The sequence below is a fragment of the Chinchilla lanigera genome, unplaced genomic scaffold (genome assembly GCF_000276665.1).
Source record: "Chinchilla lanigera isolate Chin_1 unplaced genomic scaffold, ChiLan1.0 scaffold00001, whole genome shotgun sequence".
Lineage (NCBI taxonomy): Eukaryota > Metazoa > Chordata > Mammalia > Rodentia > Chinchillidae > Chinchilla > Chinchilla lanigera.
Window position 1 is genome coordinate 49545518 of NW_004955402.1, and position 23885 is coordinate 49569402.

The following is a 23885-nucleotide window of genomic DNA, read 5'->3' on the forward strand; positions in this document are numbered from 1 at the left end:
TACTATGAGGGCTTTTGCCTGAGGCCACAATCCATTTTACTGCAGAAAATCCAATTTTAGCCTCAAAAAATGCAATCGGAAAATAATAATTTTTTGCTTATCCAATTCTCCACTTACTCAAAACTGTGTATTCACTTTATAAAAGAAAGTAGGTTTTTATATGGGTCATCTCAATCTCCCTGACTTAATTGTCATTGGAAAGGATAATCCTCAGCTCTCAGGGTAGTCAGTCCAACATGGAGGATATGTAACCTTTGCAAGAAGAATGTAAATATATTTCCCATGTGTCATGATGCTGTACCGCCATGGTTACTGTATGGAAATATCTGGGTTTCCAGGACCTTCATACTAAACTCCCAAACTTGATCTTGAAAGAGAACACATAAGTAGGAAGAAAACCAATTCTTAAGGTTTTTCTTTCCATGTTAGGGAACAAGTATACAATTTTAAAATTTTATAGTTTCTTTCCTGAGCACAGGGTTCTCTTCTCACATATTAGGTACCTCACTTTATGCTCTTTAACTCGTTGTATGATATGTATTATTTTGATATCAGTCATGTTAGATAACAAATCGACAACTTTATACAACTTTCTATATCAAGTTGTAAATACATATAGCATCTACACTGGTGAGCCACAAAGCCATAGATATGTGTGTCATTGTTAAGTGTGTAGGAACATACTGAAGAAAATATTCCTTAATAATTCTGTTTGTTTTTTCAGATTTATATATTTTAAAGTAAAATATTTACTCAACTAAAAATCTACCAGATGGCAATTGATCATCACATGTTTTATCATTTCATTAATAATTGCATTATTATTTTTTCTGCTGTTCACATATGAGCTTATTTTGTGCTGCTTGAGAAGAATGAATGCTTTTTAACTAGAGATTGTTAATCCTTTAATCTTAGTTTGCAATCCCACTTGAGTATTGTCTTCTTATTTGATAATACCAATGTAATATTTACACACATCTGTTTGATTTATTTTATTTAAGAATATATTTTAAGGTGCATCCATTTACCTATAAATGTCTGACGTTTTCTTTCTTTATGGTTGAGTAGTATTGCATTGTATCAAAAACCATATCTTCTTTATTCATTCCTCTACTGGTAAGCATTTGGGTTGTTTTTAAGATTTAATTATTAAAAACTGTGCCACTATAAACAAGGGTGTGCATATATCACTGTGGTTTGATATTTTTAATTATTTTTGGAAGATACCAAGAAGAGGAATAGCTGGATCAAATAGAATCTCTAGTTTTAGTTTTTTGAGGAACCTCTACATTGATTTTCACGGTGATTGCACCAGTCTACACTCCCACCAACAGTGGATCAGAATTCCTTTTTCCTCACAGCTCTGCCTGCATTTGTTATTGGTAGATTTATTGATAATAGCCATTCTTTCTGTAGTGAGATGGAATCTCAGCATTGTTTTAATTTGCAACTCTTGAATGATGTTGAACATTTTTTCATATATTTATTTACCATTTCTACTTTAACTGAGAAGTCTATTCATTTCAGATGCCCATTTTTGGATTGGGCCTTGAAATTTGAGGAGTATGGTTTTTTGTGAGTTTTTATGTATTCTAGATATGAGTCCTTTGTCTGAGGAACAGCTGACTAAAACTTTTCCCACTCTATGGGTTTTCTTTTCATTCTGTTGATGATTTCTTTTGCTGTGCAAAGCTTTTTAATAAGATGAGATTTAGTTGTTGATTCTTAGTAATATTTCTCAAGCAGTTGGGGTTTTATTCATAAAGTCTGGGCCTACACCTATGTCTTGAAGAGTTCAGCCTATTCTGTTTCTAGGAGATTTAGTTTTTCTGTCTTAAGATTTAAAATTTGATTTATTTTTATTTTAGTTTAGTGCATGGTGACAGATGTGAATCTAGTTTTAGTCTTTGGCCTGTGCAAAGCCAGTATTTCCAGCATCATTTATTAAAGAGTCTATCTTTCTTCAGCGAATGTGTTTCCCTCCAAAGATAAGGTGACTGAGTTTGTCTGGAGTTGTTTCTGCAGCTTCTAAGCTGTTCCACTGATCCTTAAGTGTGTTTTTGTTTTTGTTTTTGTTTTTTGCCAGTACCATGGTGTTTTTATCACAGTAGCTTTGTAGTATAATTTCAAATTAGAGATTGTGATGTTTTTCTGACTTGTCTATGTTGCCCAGAATTGTTTGAGATATTATATGTCTATTATTTTTCACCATCTCTATAATTGTGTGGTTTACTCTTTAAGTAAAATGATGTATTATATGTAGTTTTGACAAAGTTAGATTTAATAAAATAAGTAGCATGTAAGCATTTTTATATTAAGCTCTACTTTATATCTATTTATTTGACTATGTGCAGATTAATATAAAATGTCCTATAATGTATTATATCAGAAATATATCTTTGTCCAGTGACCTTCAAAAAAATTTATTTAATAAATATCTGCGATTCCAGGACATTTTCCAACTAAGGAATAAATGTAAACATAATCACTTAAAATTTGAAGACTGGTTCCATTAGAAATCATGCTATATAAAGGGCTGGGGATTTAGCTCACCTGCATAGCGCCTGCCTGGCAAGCGCAAGGTCGTGAGTTCAGTTCCCGGTACCGGAAACACAGCCCCCCCCCCCCCGGAAAAAAAGAAAAAAGAAAGAAATCATGCTATATATTTGCTTTCTTTATCCTAGACAATACAGCCTCAATTCTCACCCGGAGAAGTGGCTTCCGGAGACAGGAGCAATCTGTTTACTACCTGCCAATTTTCATTGTGGACAGTGGATCCCCCTCACTCAGCAGCACCAACACCCTCACCATCCGCGTGTGTGACTGTGATGCGGATGGCATAGCCCAGACTTGCAATGCAGAGGCCTATGTCTTACCTGCTGGTCTCAGTACAGGAGCCTTGATAGCAATACTGGCCTGTGTCTTGACCTTGTTGGGTAAGTACTGCTTACAGTGCTTGCTCTAGAGGAGCAACTGCAAGAACCATGTTTTGCAGCTTTCTTACTTTCTTCCCCCTTCCTTTGGATTATCTTTTTAAGAACACGTGCAAATATTCCACTGGATGGTATTTATTCTCTAAATAACACTCACTACATGGCCATACTACCCACTAGTATAGTTAAAATCTAATGCAGAAAAAATAGTTATCGATTTCAGTTTCAAAAAATAGGCAAGATAAATGGCTTATGCTTATGTTTTTCATGATGTTTTAAAAAGCATAGCCTTTCCCATTTATTTGTTTTCTGGTATACAGCAAAGAAGGTACTCTAAACCAGAAAGAACATTTTCTATGTTATTTTGATAATATGCTTATTTTAGAATTATGACTTTGTGAGCCAACTTTTTACAAAAACACTTAAAGTAGCTTTTTACAATTATTAGCAAAATCTAAAGTGCTAAAATTTAAGCAATGGAAAAGTTATACTTTCCTAGAAAATTATTAGCATATTTAATTCTAATTTTCCATGATTACTTTATTGCTTATTTAAATTTGATTTATAATTCCTGTTAGCATTACCATTTCAGTACCCTTTTAAAATTTGGGAGACATCCAACAAGGCCATCGGGTAATGGGTTTATTTCAGGGAAATTTCTCCTTCACATCTGAACTTACTACAAGGACAGCAAGCACATACTCTTGCACATGAGATTGTGCTGCATGATTTCTTGGGGTATAATAGAATTACTAAATCCATTTATAACATATTATCATAAAAGCAGCATTTACAATGGAATTCAGCATTGTTTAAAAATTTGACTAGAGGAGTTAGACTGAACTAACTTCTATTTCTGCCTCCAGTAATATCTAGTTGTTCACAAGGGGAGTTGTGATTCCCCCTTTGATAGCATCCTAATTTAAAAGGGGAAACCTATAGCTAGTCTCATGCGATGGTTGTGGAACTTAAGTGAGGTAGAGCCAGGAATATAGTTCAGTGGCACAGCACCTGCCTGGCAAGTGCAAGGTCCTGAGTTTGATTCCTAGCACCAAAAAAAGGGAGAGAGAATTAAATGAAATAATTCATGCAGAGAACAGAATTCCTAGCACACAGTGAACATTCAATCTATTTTAAGTGTTACTGATGATGCTAAACTCCTCACTCTATTAACCATGCGAAGGCCTACTTACTAATACATTGCAAACAGTCTCATAAAAACAGAAGTTACTATCTTCCATAACTTCAGCTAAACAAACAAAGCCAGAAGAAAATACACTATTTTTTTGCAGAAAGCTTCACACAAGTGACAGAAACTTTCAGAAATTTATTAGAAATAGCACATAATTCCCAAAGTCTGATTAGAATATAAAAGGACCAGAATACATTTTTAAAAAAATGAACCCATTACAAATATGTTATTGCTCTACTGGGTTCCAAAACATAAATAATGTAAATGTAAATTGAATATTTACTTTATAGTAGAATAACTTACATAAGAATGTTTAAAAATTTTTTATGTGTTGAAGATGACAATGTCTTTAGCTTGAAAATACAGATTCAGAACAAAAGCGAGAGAATATGCAGGTGGTGTTTGGAATACGTTTCAAATTTAACCAGGATATTACAAACAACACTCATTAAACTATACCAAAAAAGGGTAAGATAAAACTATGTTACCCCACATTTCATCACCACCTATACTGTATTGACATTTATTTAGGGTCTTTCTCTGGCTTTGGGTAAATCTTTTGATCTGTTAGTTTGGGGTTCTTGCATTTGAGGTTGCTTGGAAATTCTAATTAGTTAAGAGTCATCGAGCTGTTATTCAAGACAACTGAAATAGAGATTTATTAGATTTCAGTCTCCAATCTTGTTATATATAGTATATATACATATATGTGTGTGTGTGGATGTGTGTGTGTGTGTGTGTGTAGGGATGCCAAATTTTGCCACAATTTTTATCGAAATGTAATTTTGATTGCTCTTAAATTTGAGTATATTTCTTAATGGTTAAGCAATCAGAAATACCTTATCCTATCCTAACAATCAAGATTTCATACCTTATTTTACTCATTTAAAAAAATCTACAAGTCTACAAAATGTAAATAAGAACAGAGCCTTACACTGAACTATGGTTTTAAAACAGGAGCCTGCAGCTTCCATTCTTACAGTGACACAATATAATCACCGTGTTCTGCTCAGTAGCATTTCAGCTCAGAATTTTAATCTTTTTGTATCTTAATTCCTCACTTGGTAAAAGCAGAGGATGATGGCTCTTCATTCTTTTTTCACTATTACAGGCTGGATTTCCCCACAACTGGTGATAAAGCCAAGGAAGCTGAGGTTTTTAGGGGCTGGAAGGAGTGCAGAGCATGGTGTGCTGATTTCTGGTGTACAAACTGCTCATTCTTTACTACAGCTCTATCAGTGGCATAAATATGGTTTACACTAGAATCAGTATTTGTAACTCAAACTTTTTCACACTTCGAAATATCTTCTACAAAAGTGGATAAAGATGTGGGAATGATGAAAAAATTTGAGAATTGAGTTCAATTAAAGTTGAAACTATTGAAGCATCTGGGCTTTGCAGTCTTAAAAAAAAACATACTTTACTTATCAGTTTCGCACTGCTGTTATGTGACAAATTAAAGTGACGTGACGTGACGTGACGTGACGTGACGTGACGTGATGTGACAGAAGGTGATATACCGAATATCCCAGGATACTGACACTGGAAGATGTCCTAGACATTGATTCTAGCCCAAACCTCTGTGCTCTACAAAGGGGAATTTGCAGTACAATTACACTCAGGATCTGCAAAAGTTCATACAGCAAGTTACAGGCTAAAATGGTGTAAGATTCTAATCGCAATAAAATCTTTTATATTAAACAGAAAAGAAAATGCTTCATGAAAACATGAAAAGCATTACTCACACATAGTCATTTCATTCTCAAGATTTGAAATTTGTGTTAAGTGAAGTTGGATTTGTCAGTCTTCACGTTTAACTGTATTTTTCTAGCTTATAGAAGAATTCTTTCCTGATTTATCCATCATCCTGTCTTTCTCTTACCACTTTCATTAATTTATTTGTTCCTAAATTCTTTAAGTGGGATAATCTAAAAAAATTAGAAATGGGGTTTCCTTCATTTACACTGAGTACAATTTAAAAGGGAGACAGAATTGCCAGATTCAGATTTCATAATATAGTGACAAGAAGGTGCTTTAATTAATTTTAGGCAGAAAATTTTTAACAATATATGGCAAGGTGTTCTAGCATTCTAAAAGTTTAATAACAATTATGCTTCACCACTAATACCAACACACATTTAATTATGTATTTTCAAGATTAAATTTGTATCTGTTGATATATATATATATATTTTTCTTACCAGACCAAAGGACTTAAAATAATTTTATGATTGAGACATTAAATTAATACTTTCATAGATTTTTTAAAAATTAAGAGAAAGAACTTTATATATTCTTTTAAACAAATAGATTTCAAGCTGGGCATAAGCTGGCAAAGTCTATAATCCCAGAATTTAGGAGGCTGAGGCAAGAGGGTCGCCAGGAGTTTCAGGCCAGCCTGGGGTACATAGTGAGGTCAAGGCCAGCCGGCACTACAAAGTGAGATCCCCGTCTCATTAAATCAAAACTAAAATAAAGTTGGCTTCAACATTCAATACTGTACATCTATTTAAAGCATATTATAGTTAGTTTCTGTTATTCTGGAGTCAAAATTGGTGTTCCTGCATACTAAAGCGGTTACTGAATTTACCAAATTAAACTTTAGATTTTTTTCACCACTTCAGTGTTAAATTCTAAGTGATAGAAGCCCTAGAACATTTCTTCCAACTTTTTGCTCTTCAGACACATCTGAATTAGTTCAGCCTGGCCCAGCTTCATTATAGTTTAATAAGGTATTTGTAGAAACTCAGTGTTCATGGCACAGAATTCCAGCTTTTCCAGTGTGTCTAGGACGGGCAGCTTGAATTTCAGCTATCATGCATTGTTTCATTTTTCTCCCTGACCTACAAAGTACCAAACTATATGTGGCCTTTTGTTCTTGGCTGCTTTTGCTTTTGCTCAACAGAAAAATGTTTCTCTGGCTTTGTATATAAGTGATGATGATTGTTACTGATGTTTAAAAAGTACATTGAACTGTTGAGCAAAATAAAAGGCAACACCATGTAATACATTGGTCCTTATCATAAACTGTAATGATAGAATACAACTCACAAAGTAGTCCTACAGATAATAATGAGTAGGGTATAGTTAGCTAATTTATGGGAGCAAATAATAAGCATGAAAGAGAAGTAAAAAGTTAATTCCTTTCATAATATGAGATAGGCATTAGCTTAAGTACTTTACAAGAATTATATAATTTAATTTTCATAAAATTGTTCTATGGAACCATTGTTATGCACTTTCTTTATAATAAAACTACAATTTACAAGAACCAGGTACAGAATCACAGGGCAAATGAATATCAGAGTCAGAACCAAATACAGACAAGGCTGCAGTCTGAATGTTCCTAATATTTCTTCATATATGTTTTCCAGTGTGAAAGACCATGTGTCTCTGGTAAATCACTAAAGGTCCCTGAGAACCATAAACGTGCACATTGCTAAAATAGACACAGCACTGTCTTTTACCAGTTTCATATAGTGATTTTGTCATTTGTACAGTTAATTCTGAGTGTCTAATTTAATAGTAACCTCCTATTACTTCAAACCTCAAGAAAACATTCTTAAAATTATATGTTAAACCTGAGATTACATGTTAATACAACCAACAAAACAACATATGGACTATCTTCGTGAATAGAATATTTATTGTACTTACAGGAAATATTTTTGTCTTAACTCAGATGCTAATGAAATCACTCTCTATTAAAGGAGAAGATCTTATAGAATTTATTTGGGGGAACAAAAGATTCATTTCAGTTATAATTAAATTTTCCTTGTTTGGAGAAATGGGAGCATTATCTCTTTATGCACATGATTTACATACCTCTAGAACATTTTCCAGCAAGGCTAACCATTGAAAATCCTTGTCCTATTGGACGGCTGAACTTAGCAGTTTCAAAAAAAAATACCGAGTCCTGAACAATTCTCTTACATTCCTAACACTTTACTTGATACAGTTTCACTTGTGTGTTCTGAGTCAAGTCAGCTTGCCTTCTTCTCTCCACTCCATCTTCCATATTTAACAAGTCCTTGATTTTCCTTTGTTAGTTTTTTTCCCTTAATGCTGCTTTTCTAGTGTCCATCTTTTCTCTCCGGAATTATGGAAACTATCTCATTCTCTATCAGATTCATCCCATCGGTTCCACACACCAAGGAAGCTTCTTAAGAGCAAGTGTGACTGTGACAAATCTTAACTTAAATAATATTTCTGTGACTCCTCATTGTCTAGAGATTGAAATCACAGACACACAGACTGTTTCTTCCTACTTTAACCCTATTTCTCTCTACTCATACAGTGCACTTTAGCAAACTCTGTGCTTTGTATTTTCTCAGACTCATTCTGCTTTGTCTTACATGGTCTAACCTGCTTTACTTCTTCTGCCTGAAATAATTCTCTCCACATACTCAGAAAAGTTCACTCACTCCTCTTTGTTTTCAAAACTCACTTCCTTGGCTTTGGGATCCAGGTTGAGGTTTGTTCTTGAGGGCTCCATAGCACCTGAAGTCTTAGAATGACAGTCTTACATGGTCTGACAGTCTTAGAATATCCATCATAGCCTTGAAGTTGTTCACGAAGCCATGATTTGTCTGCTTTATTGGTTTTTTGCCTTGTCTGTCCTCTGCAGTAGACTCTTGCTTTTGAAGGAAGCACCAAACATTATTTTAAAACTCTGTGTGGCACCTTATAAATTGAGGATTGAATGTTACATAGAAGACATTTTATGATTGGTAGGCTACATGCACCATAAATTACTTGAATGTACTCAGTAATGGAAAATAATGTTTGATTTCACTTTCCTATTTTGTTTCTTGCTTTTCTTTTGTTCGTTTATTTCTTTATTGTTATAAGACTTGGTTTTACTAAGTCACTAAGCTGTCCAGGCTGGGCTTGAACTTGCAATCCTCCTGCCTGTGCCTCCCAGATTATAGGTGTGGACCATCAAACCTGGCTTGATTTCATTTCTGTCATTACTCAGAAGAGATATTGCTACTGAATGTTGATTATCTCTTTTCTTAAGAGTCTGCAACTTTAGGTTTATATCCAAGATTCAGTTCATCTTTTTAACTTTTCCGAAAAATCAATATAGTGCAGGTTAAAAGTACTTAAATTATGTTTTCAGGCCCATAGTGATGGAACCATATATGTAGTCAAGAAAATAATAAAAACTGTCTGACTAAAGATAGAGGAAGCATATCAGTAGAGATGTCAAGGGTATTTTATTTATTATCACTTGAAGCATTACAATTGGTATCTACTTTATCACTCAGTCAGATTATATCATTTACAAAACTTTACTTACTCTGTATGAATCTAAGTGGTAGAGAGAGTTCAAACCTGCAAGTTAAAATGTTGGTCTTTTGTCATTGGGAATTTGCGTTTATCTCTGACTCTGACACATAGATTGGAACAGGATGACACATTGACTTCTACTTATCCTTGAGAACTGAGCTTAGATGTCACTTCTGATACTCTGGTTTCTCTTCAGATCATATAAATCTTTTGCCTTTTCACTTTTGATGACATCCTTTTATGAACAAAACCAGTACTTCTGTGTTTTTATCACTTTACTTTTTGAAATAAATTAATCCTTTTTTTTTTTGTTCGAAACACTTCAGAAATATTGCATTCAGTGACATAAAACTGAAATGCTTTTCAAGGTCCAAAAGCAATCCATGCTCTGCCACGTGCTCAACACTGTAACTTACCAGGCTGTGGGATTCTTCGCTCACTCAGTAGGGAGAGGTGCACAGCCTTATTTTTCATTTTTTTTCCGACAAATCACCCTTTTTCCTGCAATAGTCTTCTTGCATCTCTTCAGATTCATGTTTTCCTTTATACCTCAGCTTCAATGTTTTCTTGAGAGTGAAGCCCTCACTATGATCAAGTTAAGCAAACTTCATAATCCCTCTCCTCTATCACAATACTCGTTTATTTTGTCTAAGAATCTTATCACAATTTACAAATGTATGTTTGTTTGCTTTCCTTAAATATAAAAGCACTTTGAAAGTAGTAAAATATATCTGTCTCCATCTCTCTTTACCCATTGTGCTGTCAAAGCTTAGCACAAGGCACATAGCAGACAATGGATTTCAGGGGGCATCTTTACATGTCATTTCTCACACTCCATTGTTACACCTTTGCTACATATTTTAAGACCCAGTATTTCTATTATTCATCATTCCACCAACCACCAGATAGAATAGACTAATATTAGATATATCAACTTAATGAATATGTCATCATAATCATATGTGAGTGGATGGCAAAATCTCTATTTCTTTCTGTGGGCCAGTTAGCATACCCGTGGAAACAGGAGCTGAATTAAAGAAGATGATTGTATGAGTGTATAAGATACGAATTATTATTTAATAGAAACAGTGCTTACTATTTATATACTTTATAAAAATAAACCAAGTATTCATAAAAGTATGAAGGATTGTATTTATGAGGCAAAGACTATCATTATCTTCATTTTGTGAAGAGGGAACTTAGACAGGGTAGGTAAGACACCATGCTTAGATTCACACATCCAGTAAATGGAATGAGAGGAAATCAAAGCAGATGCGGATCTTCTGTAGGAAGGAGTAGTAAGCTGAGGGAAAGGATTTGTCATGTATTTTGGCATCATGATATAATACAGAAAAATTGCTTGACTGAAATATGATGTAAGCAAACATTGCAGACAAAGAAAAACTGAAGATGTTAGAGTTTAAGATGATCCAAAGTTTCTGGTTCTTTCATTTCCTATTTGGGGAAACAGGTGTGCTAGTCATTTTCCCATCATTGGAAAAAAACACTCTACATCCACAACTTAAAGTATCAGAATTTTAGTTTGCTCCAAGGCAGAAACAGGATGCCCGAGGAGTGTGGCAGAGGAAAAACCTGCTCAACCCGTGGCTTTCATGAAGCAGAGAGAAAAGGGGGGTGCTAGGGGCAAGAATGCACCTGTCTAGGTGACACATCCAGTGACCACCTCTGACCAGGCCTGCTCCTGACAGCACACTCAGCTGGGTGCTCAGCGATGAGTGAATCCACCAACACGTATGGCACTGGGTGACCTTCCAAACGCACGAGGGTTTGGGGAGACATTTTCTGTGTAGATTACAACAACAAGAGAAGATATGAAACAAATTATAAGGAAGTCACAAAACTGAAATCTAGAAACTTTGAAGGTAATGAGTGATTGTCATTGGGGTAGAAAGTTGTATTAGTAACAGAAGTGATAATAACAGAAAATAAAAGTGAAGAAAAACTGATATGCTCACATATTTAATTATCAATAAAAAATGTGGGCAGTGATTTTAAGAGTATAGCCTGGTAGCGCAGCAAGGTAAAGGAGAGAAGCAGATGTCAGAAAACTAGCACTTGCCACACATGAGGTGGCTGGGTCTCGGGTCTCACTGTACTCACCTAGAAAGAACGTGAAGAGAGAAGAGAAAAAGCCAAGTACAGAATTTGATGAAGATGTCCAATGTCCCTTAAAGAGCAGCCATAAAACAAACCATGATTGGAGAAGAGATATTATACCTTCTCTTCCTTCTCCTTCTCTTCCTCCTCGTCGTCCTCCTTCTTCTAAACTGGCTGCAAGAGTCCTCATTGTATTCCCCCGAATGATTTCAAGATGGCTGACCCACGCTACACTTTCTGGGTGTAGTTCTTTGTCCAACACAACAGACACACCAAATTAGAGAAAGGACTAAGAAATATCTACTGGAAAACATAAAAGTCACTGCTCACCGTCATTTCTGAGAAATAACATAGAAACCCAGATTGCTCTGGTTTAAAAACAATCACGATAGGAAATTGACAATGGTTATTGTATTGCATATTGTTTGAATTCTGCATCTTTTCTTTTTCTCTTTAAAATAAAAAAATCAGTATATAGGAAAGTCGAAGTACAGTATGTATTTTAGGCTAATTTCACAAAAAGGAATTACTAATAAAGTGAGCAGTGGTGAAGATAAAGTATCGGTTGGAAAATGTCAGAAAATTGTTTCCATTTAATGACTTCTGTGTTTTCTGATGAGTGGGGAATAGTGGCAAAGTTTGAAATAAACCAATAAAATTCAAATGCAATTAAAGATCAATAGAAAATTAATAAAGCTTAATTACTGCTCAATACAGGCAATATGACAGATTTTTAGTAAGTTGTATGTAAATCAACACTAATTTCTAGTATGATGCATATTTTAAATTTCTCTATTTTTCCATATCTTAGTTTGCTGTATTTTGCTCAGATGGGGGAGAATAACACCGTCTGGTGTGGATGCTTCTCTGCACTCATTCATGTCTGTTCTGACAGTGAATGCATTACAATTTATGCTGTCCTTATCCAAGTGTGCATCACTGGCACCATTTGACTTAACTGCAGTGACTTGTGATTGTTACTGTATCTGCCATTATTTTCTACGTATTTCAGATACTTAGAAAAGGTTGAATGTTATAAAACTGAGTTCTAAAAGTAGATATTTAGGTCAGCATTGTGCTTTTTCTTGTAACAGTTCTCTCACTTATTTTCTCACATCTACTTTCCCCCAACTCCTATCTTTAGTCCAAATGAATGTATTTTTAAAAAACTCTGAACATAATGTGCAGTTCTTAAAATATGTTGATCCTGGGACCATAGGCTCTTCCTCCTTGTCTGACCTTATTTCTTTGCCCTCCAGACCATTAGCCTCAAAACTTTTTTCACTATGTTCTCTTTGCCAAAAATGTTCTTCTGAATCTTCTTTCTACCCCTATTTTGGCTGTCAGACTTCAGTAATCCTAAATTAAATTTTCCTTTTCTGGATATTTCCCTTAATATATGTGTCCCTCTGGAATAATTATCACAGTTCTAATTTGTTTATTTTTTCTATTTGATTGATGTCTGTCTGTCCCAGTGAATTGTAACTTTCACAGGTAAATATGTCTGACTCTGTGAGCAAAATTAGATATATCACCACACTTACTATTTAGTATAAGTAATTAATACAGTTTTGCTAAATAGATCTATAAATTCATGAACAAACAGAACAATATAAGTTCACCATGACCAGACTACTAAACCTAACTCTTTTATTCATTCTTCACTCAGAAGTATATTCCATATGGCAGACAAGATAAATGACAAAGACTCTTCAACTATAGAATCTTTTGCTTATTTAGGCAGAAAATATTTTTAATACAAAGATTATCTTCATAGTCCCTGAAGAACAGCTAAAACTTGATCTCGCTACAGGTTAAAAATGTTTTTATATGCTCACATAGTTAGAAAGTAATGTTCTCTCCATAATTGAAATCTTATATAATGGCAACCTTCCAAAACATTTCATACTCTTGTCTTCAGGCAGGATTGAAAAATAAGGAAAACAAAAGATATTATTATCCTTGATATGTATTGTACCTGGTATGAGGTTAAGGAGTTTTTCTTAGTCACTCAGTTTTCACTTGTACTGAAGAGTAACAACAAGGCAAGTTTGTCAGTATTGTATATGGCAAACGTGTACAATCTCATATAGGAAATAAGTAATTGACAGTGTCTACGTATGACACAATTCATTGTTATAGAAAAGATAAAATTCAGAATTTTGTACTGTTTTGTTTACTTGTATATTGATTTGAATTTGAAGAGCATTTAATTATTATACAACTTTTACTTCATGTCCCCCTCAGCTTCGGTGTTCATCCATTTTGTACGCACATGTGCCCTCAATTGGAAGTCTCTCCCCTCTGTTTTGCTGTTCAGTGTGTGTATCGGATCTTTCACGTTAATTCCCTCTCATCTGCCCCATCATCATTCTCTGTTCTTTCCACTGCTCTCTGATTTCTTACTAGGACATCTTACTCGGTCTCACTTCCTTTATGTTGAACTTACCTTGATCTAAGGAGACTGCGTGAAAAGTTTCAGAAACTAATGTGGTATGTAAATCTAAGATAAATATTGTATTTATCCCTGTGTCTTAAACATAATGACATCTCTTTCTTGGAGTAAGTGCCATCTAGACTCTTGTTTTTGTAACCAGTGGGTTTGTTTCAGTTACCTTCCATGGAAGTTCTAAGTATGTGGTGGGCTGGGATGTGCAAAGACATTGAAGGCAAGCTGAGGTTGAAATCACTCATCCCTACTCATTGTACTTAATTACATTGACCTTAGACAGTTGTTTCATTTGTGTAAAACAACCCTCCTAATATCTACCCCAGAGAACTACGCTAAAGATCTAATACAAGCAGATCTTCATTTCCTGCTTCACCTTTTCTGTCTTCTATTTTAGCCGTTAGTAGACATGTACAGTCACATATTTGGTGGCTATTATGTACCGTCATTCTTTGTTTTTCATCATTTAGAGAAAAAAAGTATTTTCCATGCTGATTTCATAGAAATTTGAATGGATATTATTGGCAGACTGGATCATTACAATGAGAATATTTCCATCACATACCTGCAAATGAGTGAAATTCCTCCACCTCTGTTTATGTGATTTCTAAATCTCTTCATCACTTTGATTTACTCTAAGGACACTGACATTAAGTTTAAATTATTTGCCACAGCAGGTGTTTAAAAGCCTGGACATTTATTCTAGGCCTTCTTGAGCCAAAGCAGGGGCCCATTCTGTTGTGCTTTACCGTAGACTTTGTACACCACAGAGTTTTGGAGTAGTAGATATCCTAAGTATCAGTAGACAAAGAGGTATAATAAACTTAATAAGAAGGAAGGTAAATGACACTCTATGACTGGGAACACAAAGGTATGCAAGCAGTAACTTTTGAAATACATATCTGCCCTTTCATTGAAGGCAGTTAAAAGCATTAAAATGTAGTAAATAAGATCAATAGAGGGGGGAAATATATATATTTGATCACTAAACTAAAAGCTATTGGCAAAGTGCAAAGTTTATGAAGTGGAAGGGATGAAAGGGGAAAGGAGAAGAAAGTTCCACCAAAAACAAAACTAAAGTTTTCACAAGTGTTTCCAAAGTTATATTCCATCAGTTATAGTTTTTTGATGAAGAAGCTGCTATCAGATACTTGAAGTGTATAATCTTCATTGAAGTTAATAAATTCATCTCACTTAAAATTTAATACCACAGTACCTCAGTTTACAGACTTAATTAGCTTTATGATATGGGGGAGATGGATGTGCTTGTTTTTTTGTCGGGAAGATGGCCCTGGTTGTGTTTGTCTCCTGATGCAGAGTTTGTGAACAGAAGTAAAAGCATACTGCATGCTTTTGTTTGAGAATCAAATTGTTTGTAAACAGAAGCAGTTGTGAACTGAGGTATTACTGTAAGTATTTGGTTTTTTCAGTTTTGAAAGGAAACTGACTTGCAGGATGAAGGGTTCCTTGCCCCCAATTATTTTCTATAATTTTGTTGTATTTTTGTTTTCATTTTAACTTTTAAATATCTTCTTAATACAAAAGTATAAATTTTATGAGCTACCATAAATGTAAATATTTCACATCAGCATTATTTATCTGTTTTTGATTTGTACAATGCTGGGCATAGAAATCTGAGTCATGTATACTACAGAAGCTACACCACTGAACTATACCTTCAAGTCCCTCAAGCTTCTTTTTAAAAAGATGCTGAGAACAATGTACCCTGACAACAATCTATTTCATATATATATTTCAGGCCTTCTAGATCTTCCAAACTCTAACACTCATGTAATAAAAATTGTTGCAAAGGATTTGATTTTACACAAATAATTATAGACATATACTAAAGATAATTCATTAGTTTTTATGTTTTGGGGTTTCAAAATTCATGAACTCCTTTTATACCTCATTTCAATTTACATCAAGAAACTGTGATGCCTAATGTTCTCAATTCAGAGAAAATCCAGTCACTTGTAGCCAGAGATGGCTCGTTAGTACTATTGATACTTTTTAAAAATGCAGAATGCATCTAGTCCCCTAAGCCCAAAGAAAAGCCAATGTAGTTGTCTTTTATTTTTTCCAGTGTAAACACATACTTAGTGATTTCATATCAGTTTTTATATTGAAAGAAAAAATTCCTGATGTTATAGGGGTGATTTATTTCTTAAATCTTTGACTGATGTGGAAAAGCTCACCAACTCCACTCTGTCGCTAGGTAAAATGTACAAAAATGAAGTTCAGAATTTTATACATGAAAGTGCAACTCTATCATAGGGAAGCTTTTCATCTTTGTATATGGCCTGCCATGCTGGATTTCATTTAACAGCTGAATTTCATAGACAAGGATGAGACATTTCTTCAAAGAACCTGAGCAAATACTATAATCCATTTTCCTCTGAAATTACAGTTGTTAAATTAGACACAAAACATTATGAATGTCACTTTGCCTTTCCATCAATTACGGAGTTCAGAAAAATACCTTCATGTTGCATGTCTTTGAAATTATTATATTTATCCTGAACTGACCTTTCAATTTGTTCTATTAAATACTTGGCACGTTAGAGCAAGACATCAATTCTGAACAGGTGTGGAAAAGGGTTGCTTGATGTATAAAAGTGTTCTATTTTTAAAGTCCTTTTAGCAATTTTGGTATGTCTACCGCTGTAAAACCCCAGGTAAGTAGGAAGGAAATTCATTTCTTTCCAAAGGGAAGAAAATATGTGGGTCAAAATCGTAGAGCTAATGTTATCATGACGAGCAACAGTTGGTGACTTTACTGAAATTTTCCCTTGCTCATTGTTTCAGTGCTGATCCTCCTGATCATCACCATGAGAAGACGGAAAAAAGAGCCCCTCATTTTTGATGAAGAGAGAGATATCAGAGAAAACATCGTTAGATATGATGACGAAGGTGGGGGAGAGGAGGACACTGAGGCCTTTGACATGGCCGCACTGAGAAACCTCAACGTCATCAGAGATACGAAGACCCGGAGGGATGTGACTCCAGAGATTCAGTTCTTGAGTCGACCAACTTTTAAAAGCATCCCGGACAACGTCATTTTTCGGGAATTTATTTGGGAAAGACTGAAGGAAGCTGACATTGACCCGGGTGCTCCACCATATGACTCTCTGCAGACTTATGCCTTTGAAGGAAATGGCTCAGTTGCAGAATCACTCAGTTCTTTAGATTCCATCAGCTCAAACTCTGACCAGAATTATGACTACCTAAGTGACTGGGGACCTCGCTTTAAACGACTCGCAGATATGTACGGAACTGGCCAAGAGAGTTTGTACTCATAGCCCAAGAACCTTAATTTGCAATGTACTGAAGAAAAAGTAACATCAAAAAACACTACACAGAGAAAGCAAGAACTCCATGAGTTGGAGGAAAGTGGTTGTAAATATGTCTCCATTTTTAACTGTTTAGGTTTCCGCCTTGGTGAAGCATATCTTCATTAGACTTATCCAAGGGACTGCACTGACTACAAACTCTGAGCATTTGAAGTTTTTTTTTTTAAATAAAAACAAATGCTCAGTAGTTTGTGAATAGATAGCAACTCTAATATACCTGCAAAGGCATGTAATTTCCATAAGTAAATAGTGCACTGTGTTATCAGTGAGCTAAAGATTCCCTGGACATGCCTCCATGGTACTGTCAGTAACAGAAATAGAACACTCTCCACAAGAGAAACGTGCCATCCAAAAGTTCTGAAACGTCTTGCATTTCAAAACTTGGCACCAATTTAATTTATGGCAATGCTTTTAGCTTACTAATATGATAGAATTCAGCAGATTTTTATTGCTGGTGGTTAGAATAAATATTTTATTTAGTAATATGTAAATTCTCAGAGTATCTTTCCCAAATGAAAACCCCTCAATAAAAGTCAGTAAAATCTGGTGTGAAGCAAAAAAAGCCATTGTTTTAACCAATAAATAATGAAATGTTCCAAATAAGAAAAAGGTAAATGATTCTTCAAGTTTGTTATAGCTTTGAGATGCTTGTGTAGGTATGATTTTCAAAAGAAGTTGCTGTCTATTCATTAATTTTTTTATTATCTCTTCTGATTTGTACAGGAGAATATCTTTTCTTTTTTTATTTGACACATGGTGTTGTATTTATTTTGGAGCTCCAATCTCCACGAAGTTCAGGTCCATCTTACTGCCTCATAGTATAAATTTCCTCTGAACGTGCTGGGTTTTCTCCAGCCTGAGCTACTGGAAGGAGATGAAGCGTGGAAACGGAGAAAGAATAGGACAGCAATTGAGCGCTGTCACAGTCACATCTCAAAGTGGAGCACAGCCTCAAGGATATAGAGATTGTTCTGAGCCATTAGAATGTACCAACCATTTGCATACAATATCGATGTTTTTAGAAAGACTTCAGAGAGAATTGGGATTTTCTTTGATGCAAGATTTATTTTCCAAGGTCATGAGTTGCGTTCCAAAGACGTTCAAGAATTGGTTTCCCAACCTCTTTGGCTGTAAACATATTAAGTAAAAGGCTGACTTTTAAACAGTATAGCATATATTTCATGCCCATCTTTAAATTCTAACGCAAATGTTTCCCTCAAGAACTAATGAAGTGTGGTGTAATTTCTCTTGTGGTTTATATGTGCCAAAGGGAAGAGAGTGATTGCATAATCACTTGGGCTTAAGTTTGAGACAGTTATCTTAGTGTAAGACTTCTTTTTAACCAAAATAATTATTTTTCTTGGATTAAGACTTCTTCATTGTGCTTATAATCAAGTAACAATGGATTTATTTTTTCCCCTGCATTCTGCTTTTTAAAAAAACAATTCATTGCTGGGCTCCTACCAATCTACAGATAGTGAATGCTTGGAAGGAATTGTGTTTTATAAGTACTTCTTTCTAAAAGGGAGACTCTGGAAACAGAATATCAATATGCTGGTTACATAAAGAGAAACTATGTAGGATTATGTGAACTTGCAATCCATCTTTAGAAATGCAGGATGTGAATGTGGCCTTCAGCTTCATAATAATAGATAATTCAATAAATTTGACTATCTGCAAGCAGTACTTTAATTTGAATAAAGTTTTTAGAGGTTTCATGACCAGCTAGATGTGCATCTTGCTATATGAATATGCTTATATATAAAGAATTTTATAACAGTGTAAAAAATATTGTTTATATCATTTAGTTACATGTGCAAGTTTTCCAATTTAAAAATACTACACGTATACTGTTCAAGAAAACCAGGCTGTGATTCAGAAATTACATGGATTCTAAATCAGTAAGGTGCTGAAGAAACAGTTTTGTAAGGGGCTGGGGATTTAGCTCAGTGGCAAAAGCGCCTGCCTGGCAAGCGCAAGGTCGTGAGTTCAGTTCCCGGTACCGGAGAAAAACCAAAAAAAAAAAAGAAACAGTTTTGTAATAATTTCCTTATTGTCTGAGAGAAGATAAAATACCTTGGTACATTTGGATTATGGCCTCAAAAATGCTGATTGTTGCACACACACATCACTGAATAAAACTTTGGAAATACTATAGAAAAGGCACGTCACATCATACACCATGTTCCGTGTTCCGTTGAAATATATGTTTATTCTCCTTTTAAAATTGTCTTTCATATTTGCCAGTAATAGACTGAGAAAAAGATGCTAGTTTGAAATTTTGGTATATATTCAATTGCTATTTGTATGTAAAATATTACAATGTGGTATTGAACTTGGTTCAGTAGTAATTTTAAAATGCGTGAGTTAGCTGAAAGTCCCTTCTACGATAGAATTTATGAAAAGTATTTGAGGGTTAATTGTAATGGTAGTGAAATTCTTAGGATTTTATTTTAGCTTTGCTTTTTCTTCTAAAATTTAATGTTAAATGTCTGATGTAATGCTTCAGAGATAGGCTTTCACTTTTTAAACCAGGAGACTGGATTAGGTGATTGATAAAATCAATTTCAAAAGTAATTGTGAGTCTCTAAATAGTCATTAAATGAATAATGTTTAGATATTCAAATTCCACGTTTTCCAACAAGCAGTCAGAACCAGCTCTCAAGATTCATTCGTGTACATCTCTTTCCATGTTCACTTAAGGCAATTCTGTTTGGGTAGGTTGATGTCAGTCATATTGGGAATGTTTAGACTTCCATGATAATCAGCAACTACTACCAGTTTTTTCTGGATAACCACATTTTGATGCTTACAAAAACTCCAATTCTTAAGTTATTTTATACAAAGCAACCTCATGGTCATAAATACAGTATGAATGAACAGAAATGTAAAACAATGACTCAAGAGGAATTTGTACTGTATCTTCTTATAAATATGGATACACAAGGAAATGATTTCCTCCTAGAAAACCTTTGGAACTACCTGTAAAAAAGGATGACTATATCTTGGGGAGATACAGCTTACCAATTTCAAGTTCAAACAGTAGTTCACTTCAATAAATTTAAATATTTTCTATTTAATCTACATAGATATAACAGATCTACTCAGGATGCACAAAATAAGATGCACTTTGAGAAATTTAATTTCTTAAAACTTAATTGCATTTCATTTGTGACTTTTTCAATTGTTATTCTTGCGTAGTTGTAAACCAGCATAAAATATCGAAACCACATTTTACTAAGAAAGTGTGTACTGTCACATATCAATTCACAGTTATCGGGGCTGGGGATTTAGCTCAGTGGCAAAAGTGCCTGCCTGGCAAGCGCAAGGTCGTGAGTTCGGTTCCTGGTACCGGAGAAAAACCAAAAAAAAAAAAAAGTCACAGTTATCATCTTGACTCACATAGACCAGCCTTTCTTAAAAAGCAATATTTCAAGAACAGCTACAGACCCAAACCAGGAAAGAGACATTAAGGAAACAGTAGCCAGTTGGAGGAGTGTGTAATTTTTCTTCAAGCAGTTACTGTGTGGACCTGGTTAAGTATTTTTCTTTCCATGAAGCTCTACTAAGGCTGTGTACAGTCAGGGTTTGATGATATGATAGGTAGAGAAAGTGAGAGTGTTTAACTGATGATAGCTGCCTTTTCACTCTGGCCTCTGAGAAGGTTTTAAATTATTTTAACTTCATGCGCAATTACATTTACTGCATTTGGTGATGAGCAGACATAGGTAATTATTCTCAAGCAAATGGAATAGTTGTACAAGATATGAGTAATATTTGTGATATGACCCACATACTTAAACAATGCAAATGCTAATAGACTGTCAGCATTTACATTCAAATGTAAAATCTAAAAGAACTTAAACTATTAAATATATTGCAAGAGGCAAAATGATTTAGTTTCAATATTTTAAAGCACTTAAGCACCAGCTATAAATATTACTCTTTACATTTTCAATTTTAACTTGACATCTATTGACTTAGAAACTCTTCTAATTACCATAATTGTTTTTTAAATAACCATTTAAGGGTTTATTTACAGTTAATCTAATTATAGTTGATTGAAGCTTCAACTTATTTCTTTAACCATTTTTGGAAAGAGATGGCTGGAGGCAGGTGGAATACATATGGTAACAGACACACCAACTTATTTTCTGTTAGTGTGTGGATTTTTGATCTTACATATACAGTTACTTTAATCATCAATAATGTATAATATGTGATACATGGTAGCATATGAATGCTCAGCAAGGAAAGCTGGTATAATATTAGCTGTTTAGTTAGAATAAAGAGCAAGAAAGTATTAATAGCATTTACATTTTGAATATAATTCAATGTATTTTTCCAAATGGGATCACCTCTGGACCAAATGGAAGGTATATCGGGCTGTAACTGGGCAAACACTGCAGTGTATAATTCCATAGATACTTTTTCAAGCAAAAGAAAATCATAAGTATGTGTGATCTTCTGATACTTTTTCCTTGTAATAATAACTGCTACTGGCTTAGATTTCATAAAGAAGGAAGTGTGCTTCTATGGTGTGTGTGTGTGAATTTGGGAGACATTGCAAAGTATATGTCAATCAACCTTAATCAAATGAGTCTAATATCACCTAACATTAGTCGGTAATTATCATTTTCCTAGAAAATCTGGTACTGACTAGAGGAAGAAGTATTTTATTTTTTTAGCAATCTAATCTATATAGGAGGAGGATTTTGGCAGCTAACTGAAGATGATTTACTGATTTATGTAACTGCCACATTTTATTTTTATTGTGTGAATGTGAACTCATCATTAACACAGACAATCGCTTGTGAATTACCATGGAATGTCACCTTCTCAGTATCAGTGCCGTGTACTAAAAATTACCCTGGTCTGTGGTTACAAAATCTAGGTCAGAGGCTCAGTGTAAGCTTGTTTTTGCTGAGGCTTATGTCATTCTAATTTGCTAAAGTTTTCTATACTCGTGATTAAAATTGAGCTAATGACTATTTTGTCTATTTTTGAGGCTTGTGAGTTGAATAAGTGAAAGTACTGTAGTCTGTAATCTGTAAAACACTGTGAAAATGTAAGGATTTATTATGAAACATTCTGAAAATGATGTTAAAGTGGTGATTATATTTATTATTATATTTATTATTATATGGTGAGCACTGGTAACTTCTTTTGGAGGAAATATCTACTGAGAAAGAATACGTGCAATTTAGAATCTTAAGTTATGAAGGAGACAATTGGTTTAGTTATTTGAAAACTGGCTTTTAAAACTTTAAGTCTTTAAAGTTGAGGCTCTAACATAAGCTCATCCAGTTATTTAAAAGAATTGAAAGGATCAGCAACGAGAAGGGATTAAAAATAAAAAACAATTCTTTCCTAATCGTGATGACTCAGTGGAAGATAAAGAGTTTTAGATGATCTCAAAATCCTTGCAGAAATACAAATACACCCAAAAAACATATTTGAAAGACAATAATGAGTAGAATAGGTAGCTTTACTGACCTTGAGAATAGAGGAAAAATAAGTGAGGATGTAGGCAATTCAATAATTTTATCAATTATGCTGGCATATATGATTAACTAATACACTGCAAAGAATTAAAATACAGTAATATAATTCAACATTAAAAACATCCTGAGTGCAATATACTCTTGTTTTGATTGGAATATCTTACAGTGACATATCTTAGCCTTTTATGAATGAAACAACTCTAGAAAACTGAAAATGAGTATATATTGAAGTCTACTATGTGTTCATGATTCTCTACTCATTAAATGACTGTCAATAAAACCTCAACCATTAGAATCTGGCTGTTTGATGCTTAAACAAAAAATTATTTATGAATACATTGGTATTTATATAAAGAGAATGTTGAGAAGTACAGTATACGCTCATTCAAATCCATTAACTCTTACACTATAATTTCATTAATTAATGTACTTATGCTCAAAGTTTATATTTTTATAAGCAGAAAAATATTATACAGTACTGTACTGCTTCATGCTGCATTTTTGTGAGTATAAACACTAGGTTGTTGTAAATCAAGACCCGGATTTTGTTATACATTGTACATGATTATTATACAAGAAATCACCTTTTAAAAATAATACATCTGATAAGTACATGGCAATTGCATATGTATATAATATGCTCATGCATATATACAGAAAACTTCCAATAGTGTGTATACACATTTATATGTGTGTACATATGCTAATGCATACATACACAGTTCTAGGCTAAATGTTGCATTGAAGTAAATTACTTTTCATGTTTTTTTTATAGATTCAAAGATTCTTATGGCTATCAGAGCCAACCTCTACAGTTAAATAGAGTGCATATGCTGCAAAACACAGTGGATGTTTGCAGAGCATCTCTTCCCGAAAGATTTCAGAATTTCTCAAAATGTAGAGAATTTAAAACTTCATGTATGTAAAATATACAATATAAATTGCATTAAGATTATTATTGCATATTTTAGGTTTCACTATATTACATTAGAAAAAACTTGAAATGGTATTGCTTACTTGAGTCACTTGAACAAATAAATACAA

General features: G+C 34.1%; 1 protein-coding gene across 1 annotated transcript in view; it reads left to right on the forward strand.

The window, feature by feature from the left end:
• The window catches only part of Cdh7 (cadherin 7, type 2), a 123840-nt gene extending 100704 nt beyond the window's left edge, over positions 1-23136 (forward strand). Inside the window, exons 11-12 of the mRNA XM_005373040.2 lie at positions 2685-2936; positions 16793-23136. Of these exons, the coding sequence (XP_005373097.1) occupies positions 2685-2936; positions 16793-17286 (746 nt within the window). The 3' untranslated portion in view covers positions 17287-23136. The remainder of the gene's footprint in view (positions 1-2684; positions 2937-16792) is intronic.
• Positions 23137-23885: the final 749 nt, after the last annotated feature.